The 12,230-nt window shown below is 49.7% G+C and overlaps 1 protein-coding gene and 1 long non-coding RNA gene across 3 annotated transcripts in view; one reads left to right on the forward strand and one right to left on the reverse strand.

Moving 5' to 3' along the window:
* Positions 1–10,844, forward strand: part of PRKD2 (protein kinase D2) — a 27,474-nt gene extending 16,630 nt beyond the window's left edge. For both annotated transcript variants that reach the window (XM_077131358.1, XM_077131359.1), the window contains exons 12-19: positions 550–602; positions 740–812; positions 1,318–1,424; positions 2,052–2,213; positions 6,110–6,208; positions 7,682–7,949; positions 10,048–10,133; positions 10,441–10,844. In XM_077131358.1, the coding sequence (XP_076987473.1) occupies positions 550–602; positions 740–812; positions 1,318–1,424; positions 2,052–2,213; positions 6,110–6,208; positions 7,682–7,949; positions 10,048–10,133; positions 10,441–10,635 (1,043 nt within the window). In that variant the 3' untranslated portion in view covers positions 10,636–10,844. The remainder of the gene's footprint in view (positions 1–549; positions 603–739; positions 813–1,317; positions 1,425–2,051; positions 2,214–6,109; positions 6,209–7,681; positions 7,950–10,047; positions 10,134–10,440) is intronic.
* The window catches only part of LOC143658932 (uncharacterized), a 14,661-nt gene continuing 11,788 nt past the window's right edge, over positions 9,358–12,230 (reverse strand). The window contains exon 3 of the long non-coding RNA XR_013163369.1: positions 9,358–9,486. This is a non-coding gene — a long non-coding RNA (uncharacterized LOC143658932). The remainder of the gene's footprint in view (positions 9,487–12,230) is intronic.

Below are 12,230 nucleotides of genomic sequence, written 5' to 3' on the forward strand. Positions count from 1 at the left end.
GAGGACAGGGAAAGGAGAGACATTGAAATGGCAGAGGAGTCAACTTTGGAAATGTCTGGCTTTGGCCAGATTGATCGGGATCCCAGTGCAGAGGGAATATGTTAAGGTTGGTTTGCATTCCCCCTCTTCCGCTAGTCCTCAGTTTCCTTTTCTATGAAATGGGGTCAGCTTTGGTTCAGTGACAAAATGCTTGCCTGCCATGCTAGAGACTGAAGTTTGATTCTCGGCCCATGTACCACCCCACCCCCACCCCCCAAAAAAGGGGTCAGTCTGCCTCCCAGGCAGCTGAGATCAGGGGGTGAGCCCCTCGGGATGTCTCCTTCATCCCTCGCAATGGCCCTATGCAGGAGGGTCTTTTGCTGTTTTCCCATTCTCCAGATGAAGAAACTGAAGTTCAGAGTGGACATATCTCTAGCCTAAAGTTGCCTGTCGTCACTCGGATTTGAACCTGGGTGGGCTGGGTCCAGAGGCTCTCTCAGGAGTTGGGGGGGGGGGGCGGAGATAATATCAAAACTGGTCCCCTCACTTTGGCCTCTCCCCTCTCCACAGGACAAGCTTCTCTGAGCATCTCTGTGTCCAACAGTCAGATTCAAGAGAATGTGGTGAGACCCCTGCCCACTCTCTGTGGGCCCCAGGATGCCCTCCCCCTCCTCTCCCCTCCTCCTCAGTCCCCCTCCACCACCCCAATCTCCATTTGCACCCCTGACCATCCCTCTCCCAATCTCCCCCACTCCACCAGGACATCGCCACCGTCTATCAGATCTTCCCAGATGAGGTCCTGGGCTCGGGGCAGTTTGGAGTGGTCTACGGAGGTAGGGACACATCAGTGCTAACGCAGGAGGGGCTCCAGGGTGCGGGGCTTTCTGGCCTCCAGATTTTCAGTTCTGATGGGCACAAGGCTCACACCTCCTGTTCTGACTGGCTGAGGAGGCTAGGTCCTGGGTGTGTGTGGGTGCAGGCTCTCCTGTTCTCCTTGGGAAGGACCTGTAGACTCCCCCACCCTTTACGGGAGGAAGCTAAGTTGTGAAGTCCAAAGGCCGCAGAGTTAAGTCCTCACTTCTGATTGGTTATAAGTCTGATTTCCCCTCCTCGGAGCTCTTTCACCTCCCTTGGTTCCACCTTTGCTCTCAGTGCCGCCTGCCCCTTGCACATCTCCCCGGGAGTGGCGGGGGGGGGGGCACGGCTTCCCTCATCCACCTCTGCCCAGCTCTGGCTGGGTCTTGGTGGGGGTGGTGGGCAGCCAGGGATGGAGCTCTTCTTGCTGGAGCTGCGTGGTCCTGCTTCCCTCATCTCCTACCTCCCCTACCTCCTGCCCAGGAAAGCACCGGAAGACGGGCAGGGACGTGGCGGTCAAGGTCATCGACAAACTGCGCTTTCCCACCAAGCAGGAGAGCCAGCTCCGGAACGAGGTGGCCATTCTGCAGGTGGGTACCAGGGTCTGGGGCCCAGCTCTGCACCCCTCTTCCCCATCCCCAGGAAAGGTGCTGCTGACCCCGTCAGGGGATGGTCAGGGAAGTCTTCCGGAAGGAGGGAATATGCATGTCGAGACTGGTGGGGAAGCGTGAGGATGCGTGGAGCAGAAGGGCCAGCCTGGGCAAAGGTCTAGAGAGAGTGTGATGCCTTCCAAGCTGCGTGCTTTAGTGCAAGGAAGTGGTGGGAGGGGAGGCTGGGGAGGGCGGTGGGGTCAGACCATGTGGGCACTGGGGAGCCATGGGAAGATTTTGAGCAGGGGAGGGGTAGGGTAAGTTTCATGCTTTAGGAAGGTCACCCTTGCTGCCAACTCCTGGAGCCTGGAGCCCGGGGAGGAGCTGGGCGGGGACCTGGGCCGCAGGGGAGGGGACTGGCCAGGGGGGAGGAGGGCCCAGATTTGAGATCAGGGCTGCCGCCAGGCTCCCTCCTGCTACTTCAAGCTCTTGCGGCTGCCACCGTGGGCCTTCAGTCACCCTGCAGGGGGCGGCACCCTCCCCTACCCCCCAGGGACGTGGCTTGCCCTCTGGGGTCCGAGTTCACGGATGCCTGGGCCCTGACCTCCGCGCGGCCCCGCCCTCCAGAGCCTGCGGCATCCCGGGATCGTGAACCTGGAATGTATGTTCGAGACACCCGAGAAGGTGTTCGTGGTGATGGAGAAGCTGCACGGGGACATGTTGGAAATGATCCTCTCCAGCGAGAAGGGGCGTCTACCGGAGCGCCTCACCAAGTTCCTCATCACGCAGGTGCGACCCCCTCCCCCGCCCCGCCCTGCCCCGCCCTGCCCCCTCCCCTGCAGAGACCCCGCCCCCCAGAGCCTGGAAGGACAAGGAACCGGAAAAATAACAAGACAGTGCCAATAAGAACAATAGGCAAAATAAGTGTAAGAAGAATAACAGAAAGATAACCAGGTGATAATAGAAAAATAATAGGGTGACGGTCCTATAAAAACGATCAAATAATAGGCAGAAAAACCAGAGTAATAATAATAGAACAGTAGTGTAAATAATAGAAAAACAAGAGACAAAATAATAATACGGGAGAAAAATGATAGAGTAATAGTAATATAAAAATAGTAATCAAATAACAGGAAAAATAAAAGAGTAATTATAGTACTAGAGAAATTAAAAACAGTAATAATAATAATAATAGAAAAATAATAAATGACGAGCAGGTTCCCTGGACCTGGCTTAATTCATCTAGAAAAAAGGGGAGAGGCCTTTCTGCAGGGGGCTCACTCATTCACCCATTCATTGTTTTGTTTGTTCAGTTGTTCAATCAGCAAACACTCTCCGAACCTTCCTCTGTACCTGGCCCTGGGCTAGGGGGACATGACCCAAGGGGAACAGGGGATACCGAAAATAGTGATGAAAGAATAGTTGATCACTAACATTTGTGGGACACAATGTGCACCAGGCACTGTTTTCACTCCTTTAACCTTTTTATTTAATCTTTATTTTTTCAGAGCAGTTGTAGGCTGACGAAAAAGTTAAGCAGAAAGTAGAGTTCCCGTATACCTCCTCTCCTCCCCTTCTCTCTGTTTTCCCTATTATTAATTTTTTTTTTTTTAACATGAGCAGGCACCGGGAATCGAACCCGGGTCTCCGGCATGGCAGGAGAGTACTCTGCCGCTGAGCCACTGTGGCCCACCCCCTATTATTAACATTTTGCATTAAGTGTGATATATTTGTCACAAAGGACGAACCAATATTTTTAGAATTATTATGAACTGAAGTCTGCAGTTGAGATGAAGGTTCAATGCTATGTTGCACAGTTCTATAGTTTTTAGTTTTTTAGTTTTATTGCGGTAACATGGATATAACAAAATATTTCTCATTTTAACCCCTTTCATGGATATCAGTTAGCGGGGTTTATCACACTCACAATATTATGCTTTCATCACCACCATCTGTGACTGAAGTTTTTCCATCTCTCCAAACAGAGGAACTCATTTTTAATCTTTGTAGCAATCTTTGCAGTAGGGCCTATCATTATCACCCCCATTTTCCAGCTAGGAAGAAATTGGGGCTCAGAGACATGAAGTAACTTGCCCTGGGTCACACAGCTGGTAGAACTTGAACCCAGCCTTTGTGCATTGAACCAGTAAATGCCAAACTAATCTGTGTTATGGATGTGTGTTTGTTATTTTAATTGGCTTCACATTGTATATAACTGTGTGTCCCTACCCCTTACTTTCGTTACTTTAACCGTTCTGGACATCAGTCTCATTTCAGTCCAATCTTAGCAAATCTGTCTGTTGTTCTGAATCATATCTCATGACGGATTTCACCAGATTCCCCAATCACTGGACATATGGTTGTTTTTATTTTTCTAGCGTTATAGAAGCCTTCCAGTGAACAACCATCTACAAATATTGTGCATTGGTGGGAAAATTTAAATAGAACATGTTTCAAACAGTAGACTCCTGAGTCCAGAGAAATGTGTTTTAAGAAGTCTTAAAGACGTTACCCAATGATTCCCTAAAAGCCCTTTCAATCTTTGCTCCCAGCAACAATGTCTGAGGGTACCAATTTTCTCATTCCTTGCCAACACTAGATAAAAATAATTGTCCATGTAATAGGTGGAAAAATGATACTTCACTGTGGCTGTATTTGACATTTAAAATTTATGAGTGAGGCTGAGCATATTTTCATATGTCAATTGGCTATTTGGATTTTTTTTTGAATCATTTCTGCTTTATGTGCCCTACGCCCATTTTTCAAGTAGATACCTGTCTTTTTCTTATTGAATTGTAAAAGCTCTTTATATATGAGGGAAATGAGATCCTCATCACTTGTGTTGTTCAATTATTTTATCTCAGTATTTGTTTGCCTCTTTTTTTTGCCATACAGAGTTTAACTTTTATAGCGTTAAATGTTCCTTTTTGTGACTTCTGGGTTCCATAGCCTGCCTAGAAAGGTCTTTCCACCTGGCTGTGCTACCTCAGCTTACTCTGTTATCTCCATTGGTTGCAAAGTTTCCTGTGCTGTGCTGCTTTTACCCAAGACCCAGTATCCTCACTCTTCCAAATAGCATGGTGTCCTTGTCAAAACTGGCTGGTGGGGACAGAAAGTCACTGAGGCAGGCTCACCCAGACCTTGGGTAGGGAGAGGGGTCTGACTGCCCTTCAGCAACCAAAACGACATCTCTTTCTGATCTTCTGTCTCTTCTCCTCTTTTCGCCTGCTCTTTTCTTCTTTCTCTCTCTCCCTCTCTCTGCAGATTTCTGCTTTCCGGGCTCTTGGCTGCCCCAGCCCCAAGTCCTTTTACCTCATGAACTTGTTTAGGCCTTACAATCACCCTGTGAGGTAGGTATCGTTATAACCCCCATTTTATGGATGAGAAAACCGAGGCTCGAAAACGTGCCAGTCTCTCACCCACGGTTACACAGCTGGGTAGTGGGTCTGGCCAAGATTTGAACCTGGATCTTTCTAGGTTCCTAAGTGCTCTCTTTCCCCACCACATCAATAGGGGGCAAGGGAGATGTCAACAAACAGAAAATCTATTAAGATATCTTCTTAAATGGAAAATCTGGATAAAATGAAGACATTCATCTTTGGACTTTAGTCTCCCTATATGAGGAGGTAGGACTGCAGTAGTGACTTTCAAATCCCGCTAGAAAGTCATCCAGGGAGAAAACAAGGAGGATAAGTGCAGGTGTTCCAGTTCTGAGACCTCGATTGCACTTGCACACTTACATGGCTCACCTCGATTGCACTTGCACACTTACATGCCTCTGTGCTGCCAGTGGATTCAGCACTTTATTGGATTATTCAGAATCAGGGAAAATCACCATTTCTACAGATAAGGGATTGCAAACGGTAACAGGTTTTGGTTTTAGCTCTTTAAAAAATCAGCCCACTTTGCCATCTTAAGGATACTCTTGAATTCATAGATGCAGCAGGAGAAGCTTGATTTGAGACAGGCATAAAAACTATGTGCGTCAGTGGACCATCACAAAAATGATAACCAATAATGACAGCACAGTAATGACAACAACTGGCACGGAGTATTTGCTCCGTGGCAGACACATCCTAAGAATTTTACTGTCTCAACTCATATAAACCTCACAGCAGCCCTGTGAGGTGGGGACTGCTGTCACTCCCAGTTTACAGATGGGGAAACTGAGACCCAGAGAGGTGAAGTGACTTGCCCAAGGCCACAAGCTTATAAGTGTGGAACCAGCTTTTCCAGCAGGTGGCCTGGCTCCAGGATGCCCTCTGTTATGTGCATCTGGGATATAATCCAGGTGGCGTTCGTTTGGGGGGTGTTCTGTATGACCATTTGCTAAATGGTGACAAATATTTTTAAAAACTTTGAATGGCACATTAGCACCTCCTTGAAAGTCCCGGCTTTATGATTAGCTCATTTTTATCCGGCACTTACCACAAGGTCTCTAAAGATCCACCCAGCCTCACTGCTCAGGTTCAAACTTTCTAGAATTCTTCAGCCAGCGCTTCATGTCTCAGGTGTAAATGGCTCTGGGATTCTCAGATTCTTCTTTCGTGTTCTCCAGTGCCTCCCCTGACCAGACCCCTGCCTCAAGTGGGCAAAGAGGGGCATGGATGGGGTTTAGCGGGCTGGCTGCTGGTGGTGGAATCTGGAGCGGGCCCCCTTCTCACTGGCCCCATCTCCCTCCTCAGATCCTCGTGGCTTTGAGACACCTTCACTTCAAGAACATCGTTCATTGTGACTTGAAACCAGAAAACGTGTTGCTGGCATCTGCTGACCCATTTCCCCAGGTCGGTCATGTCTCCTCCTGATTTGGAGAAGTCCACCCAACCCTGGTGATGGTCTAAGATTGTATTAATCATGATATAGGTTCAGCCTCTGAAACAGAGAACCAGTGTGACAATGCCTTAAATAAGGTAGATGCTTGTTTCTCACTCCTGTAAAGAGTCCAGCTTAAGCATTCTGGGATTGGAGAAGCAGTTCCATGGATAGGCTCCTGGAAACACAAGTCTTCCAGGAAGAGGGAACAGCTTGTGCAAAGGCCCTGTGGTGAGAAGATCTGGACTTTTGCTTTTTAACAGCTTTGTTGAGCTACAAGTCACATACCATACAGTTCACCCATATAAAGTTTACAGTTCTGTAGCTTTTAGGATATTCACAGAGTTGTGCAGCCGTCACCACAGTTAATTTTAGAACATTTTCATCAACCCCAAAAGAAACCACACACCCCTTAGCCATCATCCCCAAGTCCTCCCATCACTCTCACCTCTAGTCCTAGCCAACTGTTAATCTATTTTCTATCTCTCTGGATTTGCCTGTTCAGGACACCACATATGGGCAGAATCATACAATATATGGTCCTTAGTGACTGGCTTATTTCACTTACCATCATGTTTTCTGAGTTCATGTTGTAGCATATATTGGCAGCCATTCCTTTTTATGGCTGCATACTATTCCATTGCAAGATTTGTAGAAAACGCTGAGTCTTGGAAATGAAAAATATCTGTAGAGAAGGAAAAGGATCTTCAGAAAGGGTGAGGGGTTATGGTGTAGATGGGTTTGAAAGCAGCAAAAGTTTTGGGAAGGGTTTGGGACTGTACCCCTGGGACAATACTGAGGCTGGGAAGGGACAGTATGTGAACAGAGGTGGCAGCAGAGAAGGACCTTGAACCAGGTTTCGCAGGCTGCAAAGCCTGTCCTCTCACTGCCACCCCAGACTGCTGCTGTTACTGGCTGCCGGATCCCATGTTTGCAAAGTAGATGTCCCAAAGGCTGAGAGGAGGCTGCTACTAGCATCCCCAATACAGATGACAAAACTGAAGCCCAAAGAGACTAAGTTTCTCACCAGAGCTCTAGGCCAGGCCCTGCTCCTAACACTTTGTGTACGTTAACTGTTTCAGTGCAGACAGCAGCCCTTTAGGCTGTTCCACTGTACAAAAGAGGAAACTGAGGCAGAAGGAGGCTGAGAGAATTGTTTGAGGTAGCAGAGGTATAGCAGCGAGAAACACTTATTGAGCACTCACTGCATGCCAGTTCCATGCGCTTGAGGTGGATTAACTCTGAGGTCAGCGCCCAGATGCCCCTCCTCCTCCAGATGAGGAAACTGAGGCACAGAGAGGGGAAGTTACTTGCTCTAGGTCACTTGGCTAATGAGTGAAGGAGCCTGGATTGGAACCAGAAGCAGTGGTGGGAGGGGAGAGGCCTGGGGGTGTCAGGGCCTCACTGCCCCCCAATCCCCCCATTCCCCCCCCCCGCCCCCGCAGGTGAAGCTGTGCGACTTCGGCTTTGCACGCATCATCGGGGAGAAGTCGTTCAGGCGCTCAGTGGTGGGCACACCAGCCTACCTGGCGCCTGAGGTGCTGCTCAACCAGGGCTACAACCGCTCGCTGGACATGTGGTCGGTGGGCGTGATCATGTACGTCAGCCTCAGCGGCACGTTCCCCTTCAATGAGGACGAGGACATCAACGACCAAATCCAGAACGCCGCCTTCATGTACCCGGCCAGCCCCTGGAGCCACATCTCCGCGGGAGGTGAGTGGCCAGCTGGGGAGAGGCAGAGCCTGTGGCGAGGGGCGGGGCCCCGGGCCAGGCCTGGGGGTGGAGCCTCGTGGAGGGGGTGGGGCCACGGAAGGGGTGGGCCTGTGAATGGGGAACTCCCTGGAACCTTGGGCAGGGTCTCCATGCCTGTATAGAACCAGGCGCCCAGAATCTCAGACCCAGCCCAGGTTTTGTGGGTTGGAATGGAAGCGTCCAGAATCGCCCAGACAGACACCTGGAGCCTTGGGGTAGGGGGGGACTTCAGGACAAGGAGAGGGGCAGGACCTGAGGGTTGAGGCGCAGGGGCTGGGCTCCTTGCTGGGTGCAGGGAATGAGAGGAGGGTGGCGAGAGATTGTCTTGGGGAGGTGGGGGTTGAGGGGCCCAGACCTGAGGCCGACCTGGGCCTGTCTGCCTCCAAGGACTGTGGAGGTGAAAGATGTGCTCAGGCGGTGGCTGGCCCCGGACCTGGTGACTCGAGCCTGCTGCGCCACAGGGGCTGGACATGGTGTGGGCAGGAGAGGGGGTGGGCCTGGGAAAATGAAGGCCTGGGTGCCCGAGCCCCGTGTGGGGGTGGGGTGGGGGTGTCAGAGCCAAGATGCTGGGGTGTGTCAATAAGGCATAAGGAGGACAAGGGGCAGATCCTGAGCCAGGGAGCTCTGGAGGACAGATCAGGTATGGGCAGGAGGTTAAAGGGACAAAAATTTAGTCATAAGTTTGTTCAAAAGTACGTGTTAGGAGGGGTGCACGGTTGGTTCAGTGGCAGAATGCTCACCTTCCATGCAGGAGACCCAGGTTCGGTTCCTGGACCATGGACCCCCCAAAAAGAAAAGTATGTGTTGAGGGTCTGCTTGTACCAGCTGCCCTGGTTCTGGGAATACTGGGATGAATTGGCCGGAAGGGACAGGGTGCAGAGTGGCCTTCTTGACTTATCTAAGAGGAGGAAGTGTGTGGTCAAATCCTCAGACCTGGGAAGCAGGTGGGAGGGCTCCCAGGGGAGGGGGGAGACTGGAAGCTTCTCAGGGCAGCACAGGGTCTTGGTGGTGGGCCTGGGGGAGGTAGGCACTAAGTCATGAGGATGACAGTGGATTTGAGCCCTGGTGTAGAGCAGTTCTGGGGATCCCGAGGCTTGTCTTTTGGGGGCCCACTTGGTCAGTAAATGCACATGGAGTGTGTGTGAAGGAATGCAGGTGGAGATGGACAAGTAGGAGGGAGCCCCCCAGGGTGGGACAGACTCATCCCTGAGTGGTACACATGCGTGGCCAAGACTTGTCCCCAGATGGAGTCACACCCAGAGTCTTTGTCCCTCAAGCCCGGTGACTGAGGAAAGGCACGGATGGATGCTGGTTTCTGCTGAATGCCTGACACCCCCACCCGTCCTTCCTTTCACAAATAAGGCCTCAGTTGTAACCAGTGACTAGCACCTGATATTATTTTATTTTCATTTTACTTTTGTGGGCAGAGCAAGTGATCAACGGATTTCCATCGATTGGGGTGATTTACAGGTTCCATTTTGAATAAATTTATTTTTCTCTGAAAAAAAGCAAATTGATAAAAGAATAAAATTGTATCTGCCTTTATATAGGTTAAATCTTCACATGGTTCAGCTTTTTAAATACACCAAAGGGTGCACAGTGAAAAATCTCTCTTTTGTCTGCTGTTTAAAGGTGACGACTATTACGAGTTTTGTGTCTGACCCTCAAGAGAGAATTTATATATATGCAAGCAAATATGTGCACTTCTTTTATTTCCCCTTTTTACATAAATGACAGCATATTAGTTCTCCAGTTTCTTTGTCCATTTAACAGCAAATTTTGGACAAGTGAGTTGCTTTAAATAAAAATATGAAGTAAAGAATAGTACAGGTCATTATGGTGAAGTTGACATATGAATGGGGAAACTGAGGTAGAGAACTGATAAGGGGGTGTAGGACTGATGTGTGTTTGTGGTGGTGTGGGGGGAGAAACAGCCACCTGGACCAGGGCACAAGGCAGGCCACCGCTGGTAGCGGGTGGGCTCGGATGGTCTGCTGGAGGAGGGAGGGGGCTCTCGGCTCACCCTGCGGGGATTGAGCTGCCTCTCCTTCCCTCCCAGCCATTGACCTCATCAACAACCTGCTGCAGGTGAAGATGCGGAAACGCTACAGCGTGGATAAATCTCTCAGCCACCCCTGGTTACAGGTGATGCAGTGGGCGGGGCCAAGCGCAAAGGGGGCAGGGCTAAGTGTAACCGATGGGGAGGAATTAGACCTCTTATTGGTTGGACAGGTAGAGCTGTGGCTTTATTTTTCTTGGACAGGGAACCAGGCAGAGCCTCCCATTGGCTGGGCTGTAGAAGGGGGTGGGGCTAAACCATTGGCCGCGGGGCGGGGATGTGAAGGGTGTGGCTTCTCATTCTCTGTATCAGGCGCCACGTGGCCCCTCCCTGGCAGGGTGGAGAGTGTAGGGCGTGCAGCCCCCACGTTCACCCGAGTTCTATCCGGTCCAGGAGTACCAGACGTGGCTGGACCTCCGAGAGCTGGAGGGGAAGATGGGTGAGCGGTACATCACGCACGAGAGCGACGATGCGCGCTGGGAGCAGTTCCTTGCAGAGCACCCGCTGCCGGGGCTGCCCGACGCTGGGACCTTCCCACCCCAGGACCAGGAGATGCAGGGGCTGGCCGAGCGCGTCAGCATCCTCTGAGGCCCGCCCTTGTGTTCTGGGACCTTTCCCTCCATCCCATCCCAACGACCAGCTATTCTAGGGGAAGAGGCCTCCTGCCTGGACTGGAGGGGCACCCCCAGTGTCGGAAGGGCAGGGAGCATGGGGTTGTGGGTCATGGGGTCATCTCCAAAGACCTCTCCTTGTCTTTCCAGCAATTAAAACGGACTCATCCTTGACCTTGTGGCCTCCGCCTGTGCCTGCAGCATGCTCTTTCTAGTTTTATTATTTTTCTTTTATAGAATCTTTATTATGAATGATCAATGTTAAAAATGTGAAACATATGGACGCCAGTTGCCTGTGAAGTCATTTGCGTCCTCTAGCTGCAGAGAGGTTCATTGCTCTATATGAGCACAGATTTTTTTTCCTGGGCCATACGATTTGGAGTTTTTTCTCTTTTACCAGAGTCATAATAGTGAAATCATATTATGTCTATCCTTTTGTGTTTGGCTTATTTCACTCCGCATTATATCCTCTAGGTTCATCCACGCTGTCCTATGCTTCAGGACCTCATTTTGTCTTACTGTTGCATAATATTCCATCCTATGTGTACACTATATTTTTGTTTATCTACTCATCGATGGATGGGCATTTGGATTATTTCCATCTTTTGGTAGTTATGAGAGGTGGCGCTATGAACATTGGTGTGCAAATGTCTGTTCGTGTCACTACTTTCAGCTTTTCTGGGTATATACCAAATAGTGGTATTGCTGGGTCATAGGGCAACTCAATATTTAGGTTTCTAAGGAAACGCCAAAATGTCTTTCACAGTGGCTGCACCATTATACATTCTCACCAGCAGTGAGTAAGTGTTCCAATTTCTCCACATCCTCTCCAGAATTTGTAGTTTCCTGTTTGTTTAATAGCAGCCATTCTTATAGGTGTGAGATGTTATCTCATTGTTGTTTTGATCTGCATTTCCCTTATAGGGAACGAAGAAGAATCTCTCCGTGTGCTTTTTAGCCATTTATATTTGCTCTTTGGTAAAATGTCTATTTGTGTCTTTTGCCCATTTTCTAATTGGGTTGTTTGTTCTTTCGTTGTGAGTGGTATGATTTCTTTGTGTACAGAGGATAGCAAACCTTTATCTGAGACATGGTGCAGCAGGGTCTTGAATCATCAGTCTGTTCCTTCACCAAGATGGAGGGAGAACAGTCTGAAAAGGAGGAAGGATGGAGGGAGGGGGAGAAGAGGGGCGTGAGACCAAAGGGAGGAGTTTTGGAAGGAGGACTAACTGGGGAGGACATAGGGAGGAAGCCCAGCCTCAAGGAGGAAGAGTTATGGGGACGGAGGGATAGAGGGGAAAGGTCAGGAGGTGGCATGGGAGGAGGGGAAGAGTAAGGGAGAAAGAGTGGGAAAGGGAGGGGGGCTGGAGGGGTGGGGGATTTGGAGAAAACCAAGTCATCTCATGGTTAAAGATGAATTTTTCACTTGGTGTTGGCGATCATAAGTAGAATGACATGCAATTGACATTAGTGACAATGATATCGGCACAAGTCTGGTCCAAGTAGAAACTTGATATATACTATTTAGTATTTTCTTTTTAATCGATGTGACAAACTTCTCTATACATTCAC

This window comes from Tamandua tetradactyla, chromosome 16, assembly GCF_023851605.1.
Source record: "Tamandua tetradactyla isolate mTamTet1 chromosome 16, mTamTet1.pri, whole genome shotgun sequence".
In the NCBI taxonomy this organism is placed as follows: Eukaryota; Metazoa; Chordata; class Mammalia; order Pilosa; family Myrmecophagidae; genus Tamandua; species Tamandua tetradactyla.